At 44.3% G+C, this 19,174-nt stretch overlaps 1 protein-coding gene across 4 annotated transcripts in view; it reads left to right on the plus strand.

The window, feature by feature from the left end:
• Positions 1–19,174, plus strand: part of gbf1 (golgi brefeldin A resistant guanine nucleotide exchange factor 1) — an 82,717-nt gene that overhangs the window by 58,549 nt on the left and 4,994 nt on the right. For 2 of the 4 annotated variants that reach the window (XM_026190775.2, XM_026190777.2), the window contains 21 exons: positions 36–230; positions 1,058–1,250; positions 1,386–1,523; positions 1,608–1,696; positions 1,767–1,969; positions 2,092–2,215; positions 4,481–4,606; positions 8,063–8,145; positions 8,499–8,735; positions 9,046–9,139; positions 10,903–11,079; positions 11,207–11,271; positions 11,542–11,665; positions 12,099–12,170; positions 12,286–12,380; positions 12,464–12,617; positions 14,204–14,429; positions 14,525–14,682; positions 14,873–15,122; positions 15,898–16,118; positions 18,310–18,460. In XM_026190775.2, the coding sequence (XP_026046560.1) occupies positions 36–230; positions 1,058–1,250; positions 1,386–1,523; positions 1,608–1,696; positions 1,767–1,969; positions 2,092–2,215; positions 4,481–4,606; positions 8,063–8,145; positions 8,499–8,735; positions 9,046–9,139; positions 10,903–11,079; positions 11,207–11,271; positions 11,542–11,665; positions 12,099–12,170; positions 12,286–12,380; positions 12,464–12,617; positions 14,204–14,429; positions 14,525–14,682; positions 14,873–15,122; positions 15,898–16,118; positions 18,310–18,460 (3,175 nt within the window). The remainder of the gene's footprint in view (positions 1–35; positions 231–1,057; positions 1,251–1,385; positions 1,524–1,607; positions 1,697–1,766; positions 1,970–2,091; positions 2,216–4,480; positions 4,607–8,062; positions 8,146–8,498; positions 8,736–9,045; positions 9,140–10,902; positions 11,080–11,206; positions 11,272–11,541; positions 11,666–12,098; positions 12,171–12,285; positions 12,381–12,463; positions 12,618–14,203; positions 14,430–14,524; positions 14,683–14,872; positions 15,123–15,897; positions 16,119–18,309; positions 18,461–19,174) is intronic. The other 2 variants (XM_026190776.2, XM_026190778.2) reach the window with 1 other exon arrangement.

Genomic DNA, 19,174 nt, shown 5'->3' on the forward strand with positions numbered 1-19,174 from the left:
CTGAGGACCTGATGGCCATGTCTCTGTTTGCTCAGATGTACCTGAAGAAGCTCATAGACATCATCACTTCAGAGAACATTAAGATGCCCTACGAGATGAAGGAGGTGGCTCTGGAGGCACTGGTCCAGTTATGGAGGATCCCCAGTTTTGTCACTGAGCTCTACATTAACTATGACTGTGACTTTTACTGCTCCAACCTCTTTGAAGACCTCACCAAGCTGCTGTCTAAGGTAACTCGCCCTGAAAGGCTTGCTAGTGATGAACAGGCCCTGATTACCTTTTTGTACTGAGAGCAGACTGCTGCAGTTGTTCTGTTTCCATGTATTTCAATGGCAAAATAATGGAAACCAGTTTTCTGTTAGAAGAGGTTTAGAGCGTCCTCCATTTCTTCTACTCCTGAGTGTTTTCTGCAGAGGACGTTTGGCTCTGTTTACACACTGGTCACCACTTGTAAAATATTAGTGTTTTAGGTGATAGGAACAACATACAGGTGATAACAGAAAGCAGATTTGCATTGATCTCCAAACCAGCCGTCCTGTTCCCCATCGTCCACTGCACATGTCAGCTGTTTTGGTTGCCGTGCAACAGTGATGTTGAATCAATGTATAAACACAGTCTCGAAAACTTGGGCTGTGTAAAATGTAAATAAAAACAACATGCACTAATCACATAAACTCATGTTATTCACATGAGAACCATGTTTTGTGTGAGTCAGGACTGCAGAGAGCTGTCTCCCAACAGGAGGAGGAGTCCTCCGGCCAGGCTCCTCAGCTTGCAGGCATTTAAAAGAAGAGAGGATGCTGCACAGTGGTACACATGTGGTCAAATAGTCCATCAACTTCAAAATGACCTCAGACGAAGCTGATCCAAGCGAAGCAGACAGAAACAAAAGATCAGTCAGAACAGAGCCAAACATGTCCAGTCGTAGGAACGATAATTATAACACTGTATTCACAGGTAGTATTATGTACCTGGACAATAGACCGTTTGCAGGCTAATATTCTGTAGATTATGATGTGAGTATTATGTGAAAGTGTTTTTTCTTCTGTGGCGATAGAACGCGTTTCCCGTGTCGGGGCAGCTGTACACCACCCACCTCCTGTCACTGGAGGCGCTGCTCACAGTGATCGACAGCATCGAAGCTCACTGCCAGGCCAGGGTGCTAAGCAGCATAGCTCAGCAAGACCAAGCAGAGACTGCGCTGGCAGACGGAGAGGGTGCAGCCAAAGCTGAAACAGACTCTGCAGCTGGTATAAGCACAGATAACTTCACACCTCATAGATGCAGCTTGGGTGTCATTTTACTGTCTTTTTCACCTTTGTCATGTGATTGAATAACGTTGGACACGGACGGCTTCAGTAAAAACATTTCCCTTCTGTTTACAGATGTTAGTAGACTTGGCAGTACCAATGGTTTGAGTCCCTCGCAGCCTGAAAAAGCACCAGTGTATCCTCCAACCAGTGGACATCTAATGGCCGAGAAGATGAGGCTGGGCAGACAGGATCAGGGAGACGGCGACCTTTGTGAGGCCTCCGTCTTCTTTAAAGTTTGTCTAAGCGCTGCGTGGAAACTGTTCAGCTGAGACTAACAGAAATTCTTTTCTCCAGCTGAGAAGAGAAGTCTGAAAAAGCCTCAGCGTTTCTTGTCCTGTTTACCTGATTCACACGAGCTAATGGAAATTAGAACAAAGAAAAAGGTATGTGGAATTCATTTAATGAGAGTAACGTAAAGAATAACATCTGCAGCGTTTCTTGCTGTGTGTCAAGCTGCTGATCACAGGCACGGAGCAGTTTAACCAGAAGCCCAAGAAAGGCATCCAGTTCCTCCAGGAGAAAGGCCTCCTCAGCAGCCCCATAGACAACAACCAGGTGGCCCAGTGGCTGAGAGAAAACCCTCGACTGGACAAGAAAATGATTGGCGAGTACGTCAGCGATCGGAAGAACCCGGAACTCCTGGACAGCTTTGTGAAGTAGGCTTAGCATCCTTTCATTTCAACGTGTGCTCTTCACAGGCAGAGCCGTGTGTGTTCAGGAACAATAACCAGTAATGCACCGTGTGAGCAAACAATAATCTGACTGGTTTCTTTTCCAGCACATTTACCTTCCAGGGGCTTCGTATTGACGAGGCCCTGCGGCTCTACCTGGAGGCCTTCAGATTACCTGGAGAGGCTCCTGTCATTCAGAGACTCCTGGAAACGTTCACAGACAACTGGCATGTAAGGGACACGTCCTACAATTCATCATTACTGCAGGACACAGCAGGATATCGGGCCACACGTGGTCTAGGCTGCGCTTGAGTCAGAGACTAAGTCATTTCACTCTTAGTTTGAATACTAAAGCTAAAAGAAGTCTGGACACCTGCAAAGGTCATAATAAGAGCGTGATCAGAGATGAAACAGACCTGAGAATGAGCATCAGCTGACTGCTGTAGCAGGATCAGGCACAACAGTAATAATGTGATGATCCCACTGAGGTTTAGATTCCTATCAACCTCTCACTTTAGGGCCAATAGGGGTTCAGGGGTTTGTGGATTGGGTGGTGATCTGAAGGTCAGCGCTTGTGTGGAGAAGGAGCCTGAGCCTAGGATACAGAGCCTGGTATACTGGTTTCCCCCAGTTTGGCGTCTGTATACTGGGACTTTTCCCAGTGGACGAGGGGGTTGCTTTCCTCCAGGTCAGGGAAGCAGGTACTGAGCGTCATTTGCACCGATGCACCACTTCAGGTCCCACAAATAAAAAAGCTTTAACAATGAGGCTGGAGACGTCATGTCGCCTGGGTGGTCCGCTGGACCTCACCCCTGGGTGGACGGGGTTCGCCCTGAGGTTCTCTGGATCTTGTAGGGCTGTCTTAGTTTTGCATGGAAGACTGGGACAGTGTCTCTGGTATGACTGGCCCTTTGCTGCAGGCACTCCCTAAGAGCTTGGTGTGCATTACCATTGGAGTCATTGCTCCTGGTGAAAGTTGGCCTGTGCTGCTCTTTGTCATCGGTTCTGTTCATAGCATTGATGGATACGATCTCTCGGCACAGCCAAGTCGTGGAGGGGCTCTGGCCTTAATATCACATCTCTGCTGTTCACAGCTGATGTGGTTGTCTTGGCCTGATACGGCAGTAAACTGCAGGTAGTTGCAGTCAGTTAGGACAAGTGAAATGGAACAGTGACAGATTGTTGATCAGAGGTTGACGCCGTGTCTGCAGTGATGTGGACACTACACTGTTACGGTGAAAAGCCTGAAAACGAAGCTGTTGATTCTGTGGTCAGTGTATGTTCCTGCCCTCACATATGGCCACAGTGGAGACTGACTGAAAGAGTGAGATCTCAATTCAATTCAATTTTAGTTATATATATATATAATCACAACAAAAGTCGCCTCAAGGCGCTTCATAGGTATCATCCTCCTCTGTCATGTCTCGGCTCTCCCTTGGTTGTTCTGAAAGCGCCAGTGTAGAGTCACTCATCTGACTGGGATGCCCCCAGTTTGAGTGTTTTGGGCACATCTTGCCTCAGGATGTCTCTGCTTAGGCTGCTCCGCCTGATATCTGACCCACTGTAAGTGGCAGAAAATGGACAGATGGATGCTGTGTAGTTTGATGTGTCCATCACAGCTTGTCTGAACAGTGTGCTTCAGTCACTGGAAGGACGGTGCATGTGTCTGAAAGCAGCTATGGAGGGAGTTCCTACAATGGTCTTCCAAGAACTGAGCTGTTAAGTGGCAGCACGGTGCTGCAGAAAGAGGAGGCAGCCTATGGAGCCTGTGCCAGCTGTCACAGGGCAAACGCAGGCATGCAGCCGAACAGCTCGCCAGTGGCATCAAACAAAAGACTGATAAATGTGCATATACTCTTTTATTCTATTGTTCTTTGGCTAATAATGTTACCACTGGGAAGACTTGGATTATGTAATTATCTAGTGTCCCCTAATAGACCCTAATAGTGCAGTGCATTTATAATTTAATGCTTTTACTCGTTCCAACATACCTGGAAACAAACTCGGTCACATTCACATGTTTCACAGTCTGGTCACAACCAAGCGTGTTCATCACAAGGTAACTCCACTTGTAAGAGGCGGCCCTCAGTATTGTGGTCAACCCTGCAGATTGTTTAGATTATAGCAGTGGGATGACATAAGTGTCAAGACAGAGTCACGTATAGAGTGTGACAGGCAAAGGACAAACTCCACAGGGGAAACATGTGACGCCTCAAAATAGCAGGAGGAGCCATGTGACCTGGAAACTATTCCTAGTAATGTCCCTTTTTTTTTTTTTTTTTAGGCCAGCCGCACACAGGAGTAGGCTTTGAAAGAGAAGATGATTCATTCTAGGCAGTGACACTGTAAATGGGTTTTCCACTGTGTGGGGTCAGTGTGGTATCAGCTGAGAGGTGAATCTGGAGGTCAGAACACGGGGAGTAGTTGTAGTGTGCCATAGAGGCACAGCAGCCTCTGTTTGTTGTGTGATATCTGGTCCATGCTCTGTGTTTGTAGAAAGTCAACGGCTTTCCTTTCATGAGCAACGATGCTGGCTTCGCCCTGGCCTACGCTGTCATCATGTTGAACACTGACCAGCATAACCACAATGTCCGCAAGCAGAACATCCCCATGACCGTAGAGGTAAGTGATCACACACCTGTGTGCGGTTGTGAAGCATGAACTAGTCGTGCCAGTTTGTGTAAATGGACAGCAGTCATTCCCCCAACACTGGTCTGAAAGGATATGCCTCCGTAGCACCAAGAACGGAGCTTTGAAATAAGATAACACGTATAAGAAGCGTTTGAGATTTATTATTGTGCAAGCCCAAACATGGCAAATGTCACCGGACAACACCGCTGCAACAGGAGCGTCGAACAGGACATAAAAACAAAGAGCTCAGTAAGAAGCTTGAATCTAACATGATGGTTGTGTTGGAGTGTCACAGGGATGGTAGTTTGAACCTCATCAAACCAGACTCAACTGCCAAAATGTAACCAAGCAACAATGGTAACACTGGGATGAACTACCAATGTGATGGGAAGATATATTCATATGGTCTACTAATGATAATTACCTAACCTGAATGATTACAGCTATGCATCTGTTTACATTATATTGTCAAAATCCAGGTGTCCCAATCACTTCATGGCCACAGGTGCATGAAGTCGAGCCTCTAGCTGCTGGGTCATATTGATAGGATACCACCTGTGCAGCTGCAAACAGCTGCAAACTGCAGTCGGGAAATTTCCTCACTACTAAATAGTCCACAGTGAGCTGTTAATGCTATTATTATCAGAGAGGTAGGCCAGGTAGAATCACACCTGAGGCGTGTAGTGTGCAGACGGCTTTCTGCAGGATCAGTTACTACACACTGACAAACTTCATGTACTGCTGCACTCCAAGTGTGAGGCACAGCATCAGCTGCAGTGATGTGCACATCAGTATCCCATGAGTCAGTATGCCACCTCTGGACTCAGGAGCAGTGCACGCGCTCTCTGGAGGAATCAGCATTCACCGTCTTCTTACCCAGTGGACGAGTCCTAGCAGCAGGCAGGAGAACAGAACTATCTGACCAGGGCTAGTGGCTCAGGGTGTGGGGCTGATGTTCAGGCTCAGCTCCTTAGGTTCAGTGAACTTCATGTGTCAGCGTGCTGAGATATTTTGGATCATCTCATGCTCCCAACCTTTTGAGAATAGTTCAGGTGTGGCCCCTTTCACGTCCAACCTGACTGTGCACCATAAAGACGTGAATAAACAAGTTTGGTGTGGAAGAAGTTTGACTGGTCCTGTAGTGGTCCTGTAGCCCAACACCAGTATGTGCCTCACATATGTGGGTCCTTCAGAAGAACTGAAGCTCTTACAGCTGCAGACATCATAGGAAACATTGATGGTTGAATTTATTTATTTAAAAGGGACAGTGCAGTTTAACACAGTTCAAGTGCAAGACATGACACTGATGTACCGCACACAGGTTTATAGCTGCTGCTGATTTTCAACAATTGTCCCTTGTTGGGCTCACAATCTAATAACAAAGATATTAAAGTCGTTGTTGTGGTTCTCATTCACCAGCCTGTTGTGCATGAGTAATAATGGCTGAATGAAGCGTAAAACGTCCGCCCTGTTTCCCACAGTAATCGAGTAAATACTCGGTGGTCAGCAGGGAGCTCGTTAACAGAGAAAAGTCCTGATGCTGAGTTACTTCTATGCAGTGTTTTAAAGCACAAACATGTTGAGTAGAGAGACTGTCCATGGAAACACTGTGAAGACTATTAAGGTTGTTTCAGTGATAAGAAATGAAAAGTCAAATGCATTAGCATGAGTCTGTTTCTTATACCTTCATTATCATTTCTTTAACAAAGTCAACATCCTGATTATCTACACACTATGTTTGATTATTGTAAAGTTTGCAGCTCTCTCTTAAATAACGATATACCGAGCTAAATGAAAATGGTGAGCTGTTGTACTTCACATGTCAGGGTTAGGTTAGGTTAGGTTGTTTCATTTAAAGTTCAGTGCACGAGTTAATAGAGACGTTTAAACTGAAGCTAGTTGCAAAGCTCGTTTGTTACAGCTGCTGTTACAGAGTATCCCTCCCGCGATACCACATCAGCACGAAAATAACACAACACTGTCACTGAAGCCTGCCATAAATGTTGTAAATATGATTATAATACTACTAATGATAATGATAATAATGTTGTTGACCTGTGTATTCTAGCAGAATGCAGTCAGATGTTGGTGAGGCTGAGAGTAAAACCACAGCACTGGTTCTGACATGCATGTGTGAGAAACCCATAAACACAAACGAACCCATTCAGCAAAACAGCAAATTAAAGAGAAGTACATCAAAGAGTTTAGACCAGCGGTCCCAAACCCCCGGTCCACGGCCCAGTACCGGTCCGTTAGTCGTTTGGTACCGGGCCCTGAGAGTTGAGGCTCGGGTGTGAAATTTATGGTCTTCAGGGTTTTTATTGTTAACTGTTTCCCTGGGTCTTTCCCGTGTTGTAGTTGTGCGTCTTATTTTGAAAGAAATATTTACGCGATACCATAGCAGCCAGAGAGCATTAAGAGGGGAGGATGTTACTCTCAATAGGAGGACGCTGCTATTATTATATTTACAAAAGACCAGCGTTTTTGTCTCAGTCATGTCATTTTATTTTTGTTAAACATGACACATGTGGTGGTTTGACATTCCTCTAACAAAGCTGGTGTTTGCACTGGTGAAGCTGCTGGTTCAGAGCCCACAGCTGTAGTCAGTGGCTCCACACAGTCATGGAGGGGGGTGGATGTCGGTGCTCTCTGCCTTTGGTTGACGGTGTCGAAGCCTAAACTGTGTGTGGCACTCACTGACGAACACACACTTGCTTTCTCTCTTCTTATGTTCACATAGTTAATAAAAGCTGGTCTGACCTCATCGTCTGTTGTTGTGTATTAAAATCATTTCTATGCGCTTTCAGCTGTAGTCTGGGGACAAACTCACCGAGCTCGGGGTCAGCCAGCACACAGACGTCCACACAATAGTTTGGACAGGGCCAATAAAAGTGGCGCCTGGCACTTCGCTTACTTAGGAGCTTGTTGCAGTATGTAACATTCATCACAGCATGTGTTGGCACCAGTTATTTTTGGAATGGGAAAACTATGGCTGTGTGCACATCAGATCGTGTTCCCCGACAATAACATGACACGAGTGCGGTTCAGCTGAGGGCGGTGGGATGGTAGGTACTGTGTCCATGAAACCCAGCGTGCTGTTTCCAGCAGCTGCTCCCAGACCAGCGCTGATACTGACCACTGTGCGTTTCAGATGGCATGTTCCTGATCCTTAGCAGGATCCTGTTTCTGCGTCTCTCTGTGGCATCGCTGTTTTCCTAATGATGCACCTAAAATATATTAAATGACACATGAGTGCGTGTCCAACCAAGGCCTTTTAACTGTTGGTGTGATGCTCTGAACAAAGCACTAGATGCCAAAGGATCACACATCGGTGCTCTCACTGACGTGTGAGTGGAAATAAAAGTCTACTGGTCACATGTTTGAATAGAGTTTGTAGAGTGAAACCAATGCTGCTAACTGCTAACACGATGTTTCACTTTAAAACAGCAATTCAAGAAAAATCTAAAGGGAGTCAACGGAAACAAAGACTTTGACCAGGACATGTTGGAGGATATCTACAATGCTATCAAGTAAGGCGCACAGCACAACTCCCCTGATGTGTTAGCATCTGCTATCAGCAGCCAGACCTGAGCCTCATCTCTGTGCTCATCCTGGTTCAGGATATCTTGTTAAAAATGCCCATCACGCTGCTTCATTCACCTCATTTAAAAGCAAAAGGCTGATTCTGTTCATCTGCATGTAGCGTTTAATGTTTCTCCTGCTGAAACGCCACATCCGGATGAACAGAATAAGGCTTCTGGGGTTTCCTTACCTGCATCAACACAGATCTAAAGAGCTTCCAGCTGTTTCCATATTGATGTGATTAAAGAAGGCGGGCAGCTGTCCGAGGCTCATGAATAGACTGATGTTCTTTCCTTTGCAGAAACGAGGAGATTGTGATGCCGGACGAGCAGACGGGTTTAGTGAAGGAGAATTATGTGTGGAGCGTCTTACTGCACCGCGGCGCCTCGTCCGAAGGCGTCTTTCTCCACCTGCCGCCCGGCAGCTACGACAATGACTTGTTCACCATGACATGGGGCCCCACTATCGCTGCACTCTCCTATGTCTTTGACAAGAGCCTCGATGATGTCATCATCCAGAAGGCCATCACTGGCTTCAGGTATACAGCACTCAGATGCACTCGGTGGTAAATGCTACGAGACGCTGCGAGTTGTAGTGCAGGCTGCCGGCTGGAAGCGGCCTTTAGATGTCCACATCCACGGGTTAGCCTGCAGGAGAAGCACGGTCCACCCACACACAAGTTACTGTTATTGACTGTGGACGGACAAATCGTGTGACTACTGTAGGAGAAAAAATGCACGTTTTAAAACAGGCGTAGTTTTGTCAGGCATTCAGTTGAAGTAAAGAATGAAGTGTAAACACTTTGTGTTTGTCAGCTGTTAAAGTGTGCAATCGTCTGTGTTTGGCAGGAAATGTGCGATGATTGCAGCTCACTATGGCTTCAATGACGTGTTTGACAATTTGATCATCTCCCTCTGCAAGTTCACCACTCTGAGCAGCGAGGTGGGTCCACAGCTTAAATCGCTTCTGTTCACAGCCAAAGACACTGCCGTACCTTTGACACACAGTAAGTGCACATGTGACACTGCTTAGTCCAATCACGTGTTTTGGGGATCAGCTGATTAAAGAACACAGTTCCTGACTGTGTCCCCTGTCACTGGTTAGTTTGGCGTTCTGGTTCACACAATCATCGTTTGGTGGTTTCTGAAGAAAAACTGACACCTCTGATACACACCCCACATTAAAACATGTGTACAAAATGTAGCATCTGCTAATGTATAAATACTGCTAACACATAAATAGTGCCGTGAACTGAACTGTGATTGTGAGAAAATGTACTGTTGTATCAGTTGTGCTCCACAGCAAACACTGAGCCGTGCCACACACAACTGTAGTGAGGATGAGTGAACGCAGCAGTTTAAACTTGTACAGACTAGGGCTGCCACAAACGATTATTTTGATAGTCGACTAGTCACCGATTATTTTTGCGATTAGTCGACTAATCAGATCATCATCCATTGGACGTACAGCGTACAGCTTATTGCACCAGCAGCATCTGGTCTTATATAACTATCATTAGCTTACAGCTTGAAGTGTTTGTGCTAACTAAAAATAAAGACAAGATGGTAGTTTATTAAATTTTAATGAAATCTGCAGATTGTTTCGGTGAAGTTTAATAAACTCCTTGCTATCTAAAATATAACAGGACACCGGAGTATATTCTGGAGCATCTCACACTTCTGATAATCAGCTGTCTGCTTGACGTTTATTCAGCTGTGTAAAAACTATAACTTTAATCTCAGCCAAACCGATTTACTCAGGAACAAATAAAATACTAAAGAAAGCCAAACAATAACATTTTTAATTTATCTAAGTGACTCATATATCATGTTTAACCTGACTAGTGAAAGACGGCGGTGGGTTTGAAAACGATCTGCCGGGAGTCCGGTGTTCTCACGGCTCTAGTTAGCCTAGCCCCCGGCTAGCTATCGAGCTAGTGGGTAACAGATGTCTCCGAAAACGTCGGAGCGCTTTTGAAAATATGTGGTGTCCTGATAAACTGAGCAGATATTTGAGGTTTACACAGCTACATTCAAGCCTGAAAATATGTTAAACGTTTATTTTGTGACCCAGAAAGAATAATAAGAGTAAAGTTAAAACTAACTAGCTGCCGCCATTGTTGGAAACTGAGCAGGGCTGCGCTATGAATTCTGGGACACAGCTTCTTCTTCTTCTTCGGGGTTTAACGGCAGCTGGCATCCTTGTACATGCAGTGCTGCCATCTTCTGTTTCAGTCCGTTATTACACTCTTAAATCCTGCTACTTATTCCTGCGTCTTTCAGGATCTTACAAAGCTTCAAACGACACGTCGACTATTAAATCAGTCGTCGACGATTTTGATAGTCGACATAATCGTGACTAGTCGACTAATCGTGGCAGCCCTAGTACAGACACACGTTTGTTGTCACTAATGAATTGATCCAGATTTCATTCAATGTTCCTGCTGATGCACTGAGAGGATGTTTTCACACGTGGCTGGGTCAGTACCACTCCTCCACCTGTTGATGTCAGCAGAGAGTCCCCACTGTCAGCACCTTAAAACGACCTTTGTTTAAAAGAAGCCTTCCTCACAGCTCTCAGCTTCTTAAACATCTACAGAAACAACAGAGTTTGTGAATGATCTAATTGTGTTGTCCTGCATGTTGTTCAGTAACAGTAATGTATTCAGATGTGTAAATAGTGTTTGTGTGTCCCCCCACACACAGTCTGTGGAGAATCTTCCCACCGTGTTTGGCAGTAACAGTAAGGCCCAGACAGCCGCCAAGACGGTGTTCGACCTCGCTCATCGGCATGGCAACATCCTGAGGGAGGGCTGGAAGAACATCGTGGACTCGCTGCTGCAGCTGTTCAGAGCTGAACTGCTGCCCAAAGCCATGGTTGAGGTCGTTGTTCCGTCCTCGCTTTCTGATAGTACTGCATAGATCATCTGTGGCATCTACTGTTTGTTTGTTTGTCTTTTGTAAAGAGAGACATAAAGTTGTGCTAACACCTACCTGCCTGTGCCCTCAGGTGGAAGACTTTGTAGAGCCCAATGGGAAGATTTCTCTTCAGAGAGAGGAAACCCCTTCAAATCGGTACACACCAATCTCATCCTCCATCTTTTAGACCAATAAGTGTCACCACACAGTGACTTTTTCCCAAATACTGGTGAACTTTTTTTTTACCTGCTAGAACTGCTTTCAGCTGCTCCCATGCTCAGCGGTTAGCTCTGCATGTTTGTGAAATACCAGCTTCACGTTTAATTCCCCGTAGAACAGACCGGATCTTTAAACCAGTACAAAGGCATGTGCTAGCTAAGAGGCCATGGAGTAAAAGGACATTTTCTCCTCATGTGTTACATTCAGTGGCGAGTCAGCAGTGCTAAGTGTTTTCAACTGGCTGACGCTTAGTGGAGCCGAGCAGTCAGGACTCAGAGGACCGTCCACAGAAAACCAGGAAGCCAAACAGGCTGCTGTCCACTGCATCAAGGTACTGGACTCACCGCAATCTCTGAACACAGTCCAAACACCAGCTGCCATCCTCAGCTTTATTTCAAATACAGTTCAAGTGAAGGCATATCGTAGCAACAATGACACAGAGCCAATGCTCCGAGTAATCAGACTACTTGTAGTTACAGTAATTGGTGCCTAATTAAAACCAGCCCCATGTTGCAGTGTCTGACTTTTATTCAGTTAAATGACGACAGCACCGGTGATTGTTTTGGTTTGTTATAATATGAACGTTACAGCCGTGATATTTAACAAACTGGATTTAAAGCTGTGAAAATGGGAACAACGTTAGCCTGCTTCATAGTTTATTTTTACACATTTGGCCTTATTGAGCTGTGCACTTTGACCAACACTGTTCGGACAGCTGACACTGTATCAGATCACCATCAGTAGGTTTGCTGTTTGTCTTCCAGCAATGTGACCCAGAAAAGCTGATCACCGAGAGCAAGTTCCTGAAGCTGGAGTCTCTACAAGAGCTCATGAAGGTTATTGTTGTTCAGCACATACTTTAACAGTCTAAGTGTTAGCTTAGTGTTTCCCTTACCATTCACCTCATGGTTCAACATAAGCACACTAAATGACCTGGATTCTCCTGTCAAGGCTCTGATATCAGTCACCCCAGATGAAGAGACGTATGATGAAGAGGATGCTGCCTTCTGCCTGGAGATGCTGCTGCGCATTGTTCTTGAGAACCGGTGGGAATGACTCTTGTGACATCGTTTGTGTTGTCAGTGATTTTGAGCACAATAACGAGCTGTTTCTCTGCGTTTGTGAGCAGAGACCGTGTGTCCTGTGTGTGGCAGACGGTGCGCGACCACCTTTGCCAGCTCTGCGTTCATGCTAATGAGAGCTGCTTCCTGGTGGAACGAGCTGTGGTGGGACTCCTTCGACTTGCAATTCGCCTGCTACGACGAGAAGACATCAGCTCGCAGGTATACAAAGATGCTTCCTGACCCCGGCACACAGATGTGGTCTTGCAGACTCGGATCATCATCAAGTTAGCAGACAGTCTCAGTTTTAGGGCAGCTTAAACCCAGGTAGCTGGATGCTGTTGGTGCAAAGCCACCTGTGCTGGTGGTCTCTTTGACCAGCACGATGACCGTGCTCTCTGATGCGTCCATCAGAGTATGAACATGTGTGAGTGTCAGAAAGCACTGAAAAGCATAGAAGAACGTGCTGGTGTGAATGTGGCATGTTGGACATGGATACAGATTAGCATGTCATTTTAAAATACCTGTGTTGTTCTATTTTGAATATTGTTGTTCTTTAAAAAGACAAAGTATTTATCCACCACAACACAATCTTTCGAGTATTTGTTACTCGATGCGTTGAGTCAAACGGCAGATTAGTGAGAATTTCAGAAGGATGCAAAGAAAGCAGGAAGAGTAAATCATTTAGATCCAGCAAGCACTTTGGGCCAAGTGCATGTTAGATCTAAAGGTTTGTTTCCTGTTTCTGCATAATGTTGTTGAGTTTACTATTTCGTTAGAATTTACCAATAAAATAAGACTGGAAATGTCTGATGTGCTTAAACCAGGGTCGGCAACCTTTCTGATGATGAGTGCCTCTAAAATTCCCTCAGAGGTCAGTGTGCAATATGACTGCATTAGCAATGAATTTAATAACGCTCTATATGAACAGTTACTCACTATATAGATCAACTTCATAGGATTATATTTGTTTGCAGATGTTGGCAGCTGTCAGCGAATAGTTATCAGCTATTTAGAAACAAAAAAAGACTTTTTATCCATAACAGCAAATGAACTGTACAACAGAAAATACAATTTAATTTAAATTTAATTTAACTCCCACCGTAAGGGTGTGTTTTAACTGATGAAACTGTGTGGTACTCAGGCTCGGACGCCTGATTGCTGCCTTTGTCGCATAAGCTAACACCAGTACAGTAACCGTGCCTTTACAAAACACAAAATAAAACAACATCAACAAAGCAACCCTATTAGTGACAGTACAGTTTGGTAATAGTCATATTTGTAGCTTTAACACGTTATTTATCAACAACTCACCAGCTCGGCTTCATCAGTCATAACAGCAATATCAATGAAAAGAAGATCCGGCAGGTAGGAACTATGGCTGTTAACACGTACCATCCCAGACTGACATAAATCACTCCGTCTTAAATACATTTGTCATTTAAAGCAAATATGGGTCTGGCTGATAACAACAAAATAACCTGACATGCTAGAAATATGGGAAAAACCACACACTCCCCTTCCCTCATCCACCTGCTGGCCTCTGTTGGAGCTCCGCCACCACCAAACCACTGAGTTATTTTTACACATCGGCCAGCATCGGGACAATCCACCACCTTTCATTGTTTATACCGTTACAAAAAAAAAATAAAAAAATCATCGGCCCATTAAAAATGGATGAAAAATGGCCGATGGCCAGTCCAGCTATGGTCGTGCCATCAGTTAACCGTTCGTGCCCAGGGTTGCCGACCCCTGACTTAAACGATTTGAACAGATTACCACAGTGCTCTCTCGCTGTGCGCCCACAGGTTCTTCTCTCCCTCCGCCTCTTGCTGATGATGAAGCCCCATGTCCTCTCCCGGGTCAGCAGGGAGGTGGCTTATGGCCTTCATGAGCTGCTGAAGACTAATGCAGCCAATATCCACTGTACAGATGACTGGTACACGCTCTTTTCACTGCTGGAGTGCATCGGAGCTGGAGTGAAACCTCCTGTCGCCTTCCAGCTTACCTCGGCCACAGCTGACACTGACACAGGTTCAGCTGAACAAGCGTCTAAGAGCAAATAGAAATACATAAAAACATCATGTTAGGAGTTTACATGAACATGTCTTTGTTGGCATTTACTGCAGGTGCCCAGTCAGACAGTGAGCTGTCGTCTCATCATCCCAGTGAAGTGAGCTTAGACCGAGGCTACACATCGGACTCGGAGGTCTACACTGAGCACAGCAAGACCAGGATCCCACGCTCGGCCACTGATGTGGATGTAGCCAGCAGTGGATGGCTCGTGGTTAGCACATACACTCACACTCACACCTGCTTCATGAGTAACAGTATGTTGCATATGACACTGAAACTGTAACAGTATCATATATAAAGCCAAGGACATGTTTCTTTTCCTGATTTTATTTGAAAGCTTAATTTATGGAAAGAACATGGGATGCTTGTTTTATTTCAGATGTTTCTTTACCCCCACACAGGTTGGGAAAGATGACTTTGAGATAAGTAAGACCCCCACAGTCGGGTCAAAGGCTCAGCTGAATCACCCACTGGTCAACCAGTACAGTCTGACACTGGGTCAGGACCTTGGCCAGCACGACACAAAGTCTCTCATCAAGTGTGTGGAGACGCTTTCTTTCATCGTTCGAGACGCCGCCCACGTCACGCCTGACAACTTTGAGCTGTGTGTCAGAGCGATACGAGTGTTTGTGGAGGCCAGCCTCAATGGAGGTGAGACACTAACGTCTGGTTGGTTTTATCAGAAGAACTATTAAACTTTGTTCACTTAGTACTAAACACACTGAGTTAAATATAGCAGGTCAGTACTGAACACATCACCAGTTTATTTCTAAAGGTGTGACTGGCATGAAAGTCTCACCAGATGTTGATAACAACACATTCAGTCCACTCATGCAAACACATCAAACCACAGATGTCCATAAATGAAGTTATGATTTAATATTGGAACACGTTCATGAGTCCTCTTCACACGCTGAGGTTAATTATGGAGCTCCACAGGGTTCAGTGCTAGGACCAATTCTGTTTATATTATTCATTAGAAGGCATAGCATACATTTACACTGCTATGCAGATGACACGCAGATCTATGAAGCCAGATAATATATTCACATTCCAGTTTCTCTCCAGTGTCCGTGGGAAAGTACCAAGAAATGATGAATGAAACATCCGTGCCTCACATGTGGTCAAAAGCTTAGAGCTGTGGATTCAAGCAGCAGAAATGAGCTGGTTTTAATTAGTGGTTTCATGGATGATATAAAACGGTGTAATTACTGTGTACTTTCCATCGCCACTTACTGAGACGAGGAGGTAAACTGCACTGCATCCACACGGCCACATCTCCAGCACACCCAAGCAGCAGCATGCTGGATGTGCACCGAGCTGCGAGGGCTCTCTTTTAGCTGCTTGTGGCTTTAATTGGTCCCATTATTATAGCATGTTTTAAACCCTTTATAGATCGCCTCTCTGTTTCCTCATACTTGTCCAGGTTACCGCAACCACGACAAGAAGAAGAGCCACAAATATGACACCTCCAAGTCTCGGATGAGGAAGAAGGCAGGCGGCAGGGAGAAGGACAGCGGAGGCAGCGTGAGGCGAAGCAGCAGCAGGACCTTCAGCCAGCGCCCATCACGTTCCTACAGTGATGATGAGGAGGATGAGGGTGTCCCAGCCAGTTACCACACGGTGTCATTACAGGTTAGTCAGGACGTAAGTACAACAGCCCTCTTTACCCTTCCTTACCCTTCTAATGATGAGAACCCAGCTGTCCCAAAAGCATCTTGTTTTACCCACACATCTCTGATTCAGTTGAGCATTTTAATGCAGCACTGAGACTCCTCCCACTGACTGTAGTGTCAGCATGTTAGACGCCTGGTTTGGGTCACAGATGGAGTTTTATTCAATTCAATTCAATTTCTTTATTGTCCCACAAGGGCAAATTAGTTTAGCAGCAGGAGGATAAAAATAAACAGAACAATACTATAAAATAATAATAACAGTAATAATGATAGAAAGTTCAAGGACAATTATTTGCCATTAAGGAGACAAGACGCAGTAGGGATAAAAGAGACCTGGAGTCTTTTAGTCCTCCTCGGAGGTGCCCTAAAACGGCGGCCGGAAGGCAACAACTCAAACTCACTGTGAAGTGGGTGGTTCACACAATTAATAATAGAATGAGCCTTTCTAAGCACATTTCTATTGTAAATGGCCAAAAGTCCATCTTGCCAGCACCCTGAAATTTTGCTAGCAGTTTTTACCAGAAGTCCCAACCAATTCTTATTCTTCACCGTCAGGTTACCAAACCAGGCAGCGATACAAAAAGACATCACAGATTCGATAAAGCTTCTATAAAACAAGGACAACATCTCAGATGAGACATTAAAAGATCTCATTTTCCTTAAAAAGAACAGTCTTTGAACTTTTTTAGTAGTGGCATCAGCATGAGATTCAAAACACAGTTTATGGTCAAGTACCACACCTAGATATTTATAACTCTCAACAGTCCCAATATCGGCAGTTTCAATGATAGTAGGTGATGAGCTATAAGAGGACTTCCTAAAATCAATAATCACGACTTTAGTTTTGGGTGCAGCTTATAATGTGTTGCATCAGGACTCTTACAGCTGTAAATCCACGTCAGCTGTAAATGTAGCATCACACTCTTCCTGACAGAGTCCCATTTGTTCTGTTTCTGATGTGGTGATGGGTCACAACACTGGGTTGAAGGATGTTACCTGTTTATGCTCATTGTTACTGTCAGTGTTCACCAGAGTTTCCAGCTAATTTCAAAGACCATTTCACTTGTGTTCTCGGCACAGTCACAGACTTATTGTAAGTGTAAGTAGGTGGAACATGCTGTGTTTAGAGTGTTTACACGTTAAACAGAGAGTTGAGAGCTGTTTCAGTGCCTGATCTCATCCTTCAGTGCAGATCAGAGCGGTGGAGCTTTTAAGTCAGCATGTTCAGAGTTGGATGGACGTTTGAACATTTTTGTGTTGTTGGTCTGGATTTAACATCCAATTAATGTATTACACACACACAGGAAGTAAACATTACAAACCAAAGTGTAGTTTGTGTCGTGGATGTAGATGTCAGTGCTTTGACCCGTCTCCGTCTTTTCTTCCTACACAAAACCATCTTCACTGCTTCCTGTACCTGCTACTATGGCTGTTAAACTAACATGGCTTAAAATTCTTCTCTTATTTTAAAGAGCCTTGTTTTGTACCCAGTGGGAGATTGTAACTACAATACTTACGTACAAATTTGAGTTTATTTTGTTTCATTCAAGTCGTTTCTTTGTATAATGACACTCCACCTCCTCTCGGACAAACATGGTGTTTTCCTTGATCACATTTACTGATGTCATTGCCAACTAATGACACATAAAGAGCAGCTTGTGAAGAACTTCGTAAATGTAACTTCATCTACGATGAAATTAGATGAAAGACAAACATTTAAACCACTTTGTTGTGTTCACCAGTAGTTTTGAAATATTTTCCTGTGAATTCCTGGAAAAAATAGTCAGCGTATTAGTTCATGATGAAATTAATTATTAGCTAAAGTTCTGTATAAACTGGTTTATTGACCAAATAAACTATTAACAAGAAGAGCAATGCTTTTATATTAAAGCATAAATATGAATAATCTCCCTATTATTCACTGTGGAATTGCAGGACTTCATAATATAATGTCTGTATAACATATAGCATAGTCTCTTGTTATGTGATTGATCAAACTGTTTACTGTCACAGACACCATTACTGCATCCTTGCTGCTAGTAGAAACTGAGTAAACATCTAAATAGTCTGTACATGGTTTTATTCGTCAAGTTTGAACTGCAGACATAAAGCTGGACATCTCCTTATTATTAATGCTGGTTTTTGTGTGTGGGGGGGTGCAGCTCTTAGATCTGATGCACACCTTGCACACCCGGGCTGCCAGCATCTACAACTCCTGGGCAGAGGAGCAGTGCCATCTGGAGGCCTCCAGCAGGAAGATTGAGGCTGATTCTCAGACTTTGTGGACCAGCTGCTGGTGCCCCCTGCTGCAAGGTAGGAAACTATTCTGTGCTCTCTGACTGTCGTGCACACATTCACAGTGTGTGTGTAAATATGGCTTGTAGTAAAAAGCCTGGTTGGAGCTGAAAACTAGAGGTTTCCAAAGTCTTCTTGGCAGTTAAATTAACAAAGGGATTTTGGTAATAAAGATCAGCATTTAGGAAATTCAGAAGTCTTATTTAACGTTTTAAAAATTAGAAATTTATCAATTGCACAAAATGTCTTAACTCAAAACTTGAAAATGTATTTATTTAAATGTGTCTTGTGAAGAATTGTGAGCAGACTTTGTTTTCCCTCATGGAAAACTAGTCCCTGTTCAGATACTCAGGGAATTCTTAGCAGGATCACTGACGTGCTCCATCCTGGAGCTGAGATAGTCCTCGATAATCTGGTTTGACTTCAGCTGAAGCTCAGTCTCATAGGTTGGTGGTGGATATTCCTGAATCTTGATCTTAGGTGTTGTGTTGTGTATACTACAACATGTCTGAAGTACTTGGTGTATTTTTTGTCATAGAATAAACTTTTTTTTGTTTCTGTTCTTAATGTAGACCAAATGCACAGTCTTGTATATTGTCTTACAACATGTCTTTTTACAAGAATTTGAATTTCTGGTAGATCTGTGTTGTTATAAAGGATCTCAGACCACGCTTGCTCTTTCAGTGTATGTGTGTTACTGTTTCTAGTACAAGGTTGAGAAGTCTTTTTCTT

This window comes from Astatotilapia calliptera, chromosome 13, assembly GCF_964374335.1.
Source record: "Astatotilapia calliptera chromosome 13, fAstCal68.1, whole genome shotgun sequence".
NCBI lineage: Eukaryota > Metazoa > Chordata > Actinopteri > Cichliformes > Cichlidae > Astatotilapia > Astatotilapia calliptera.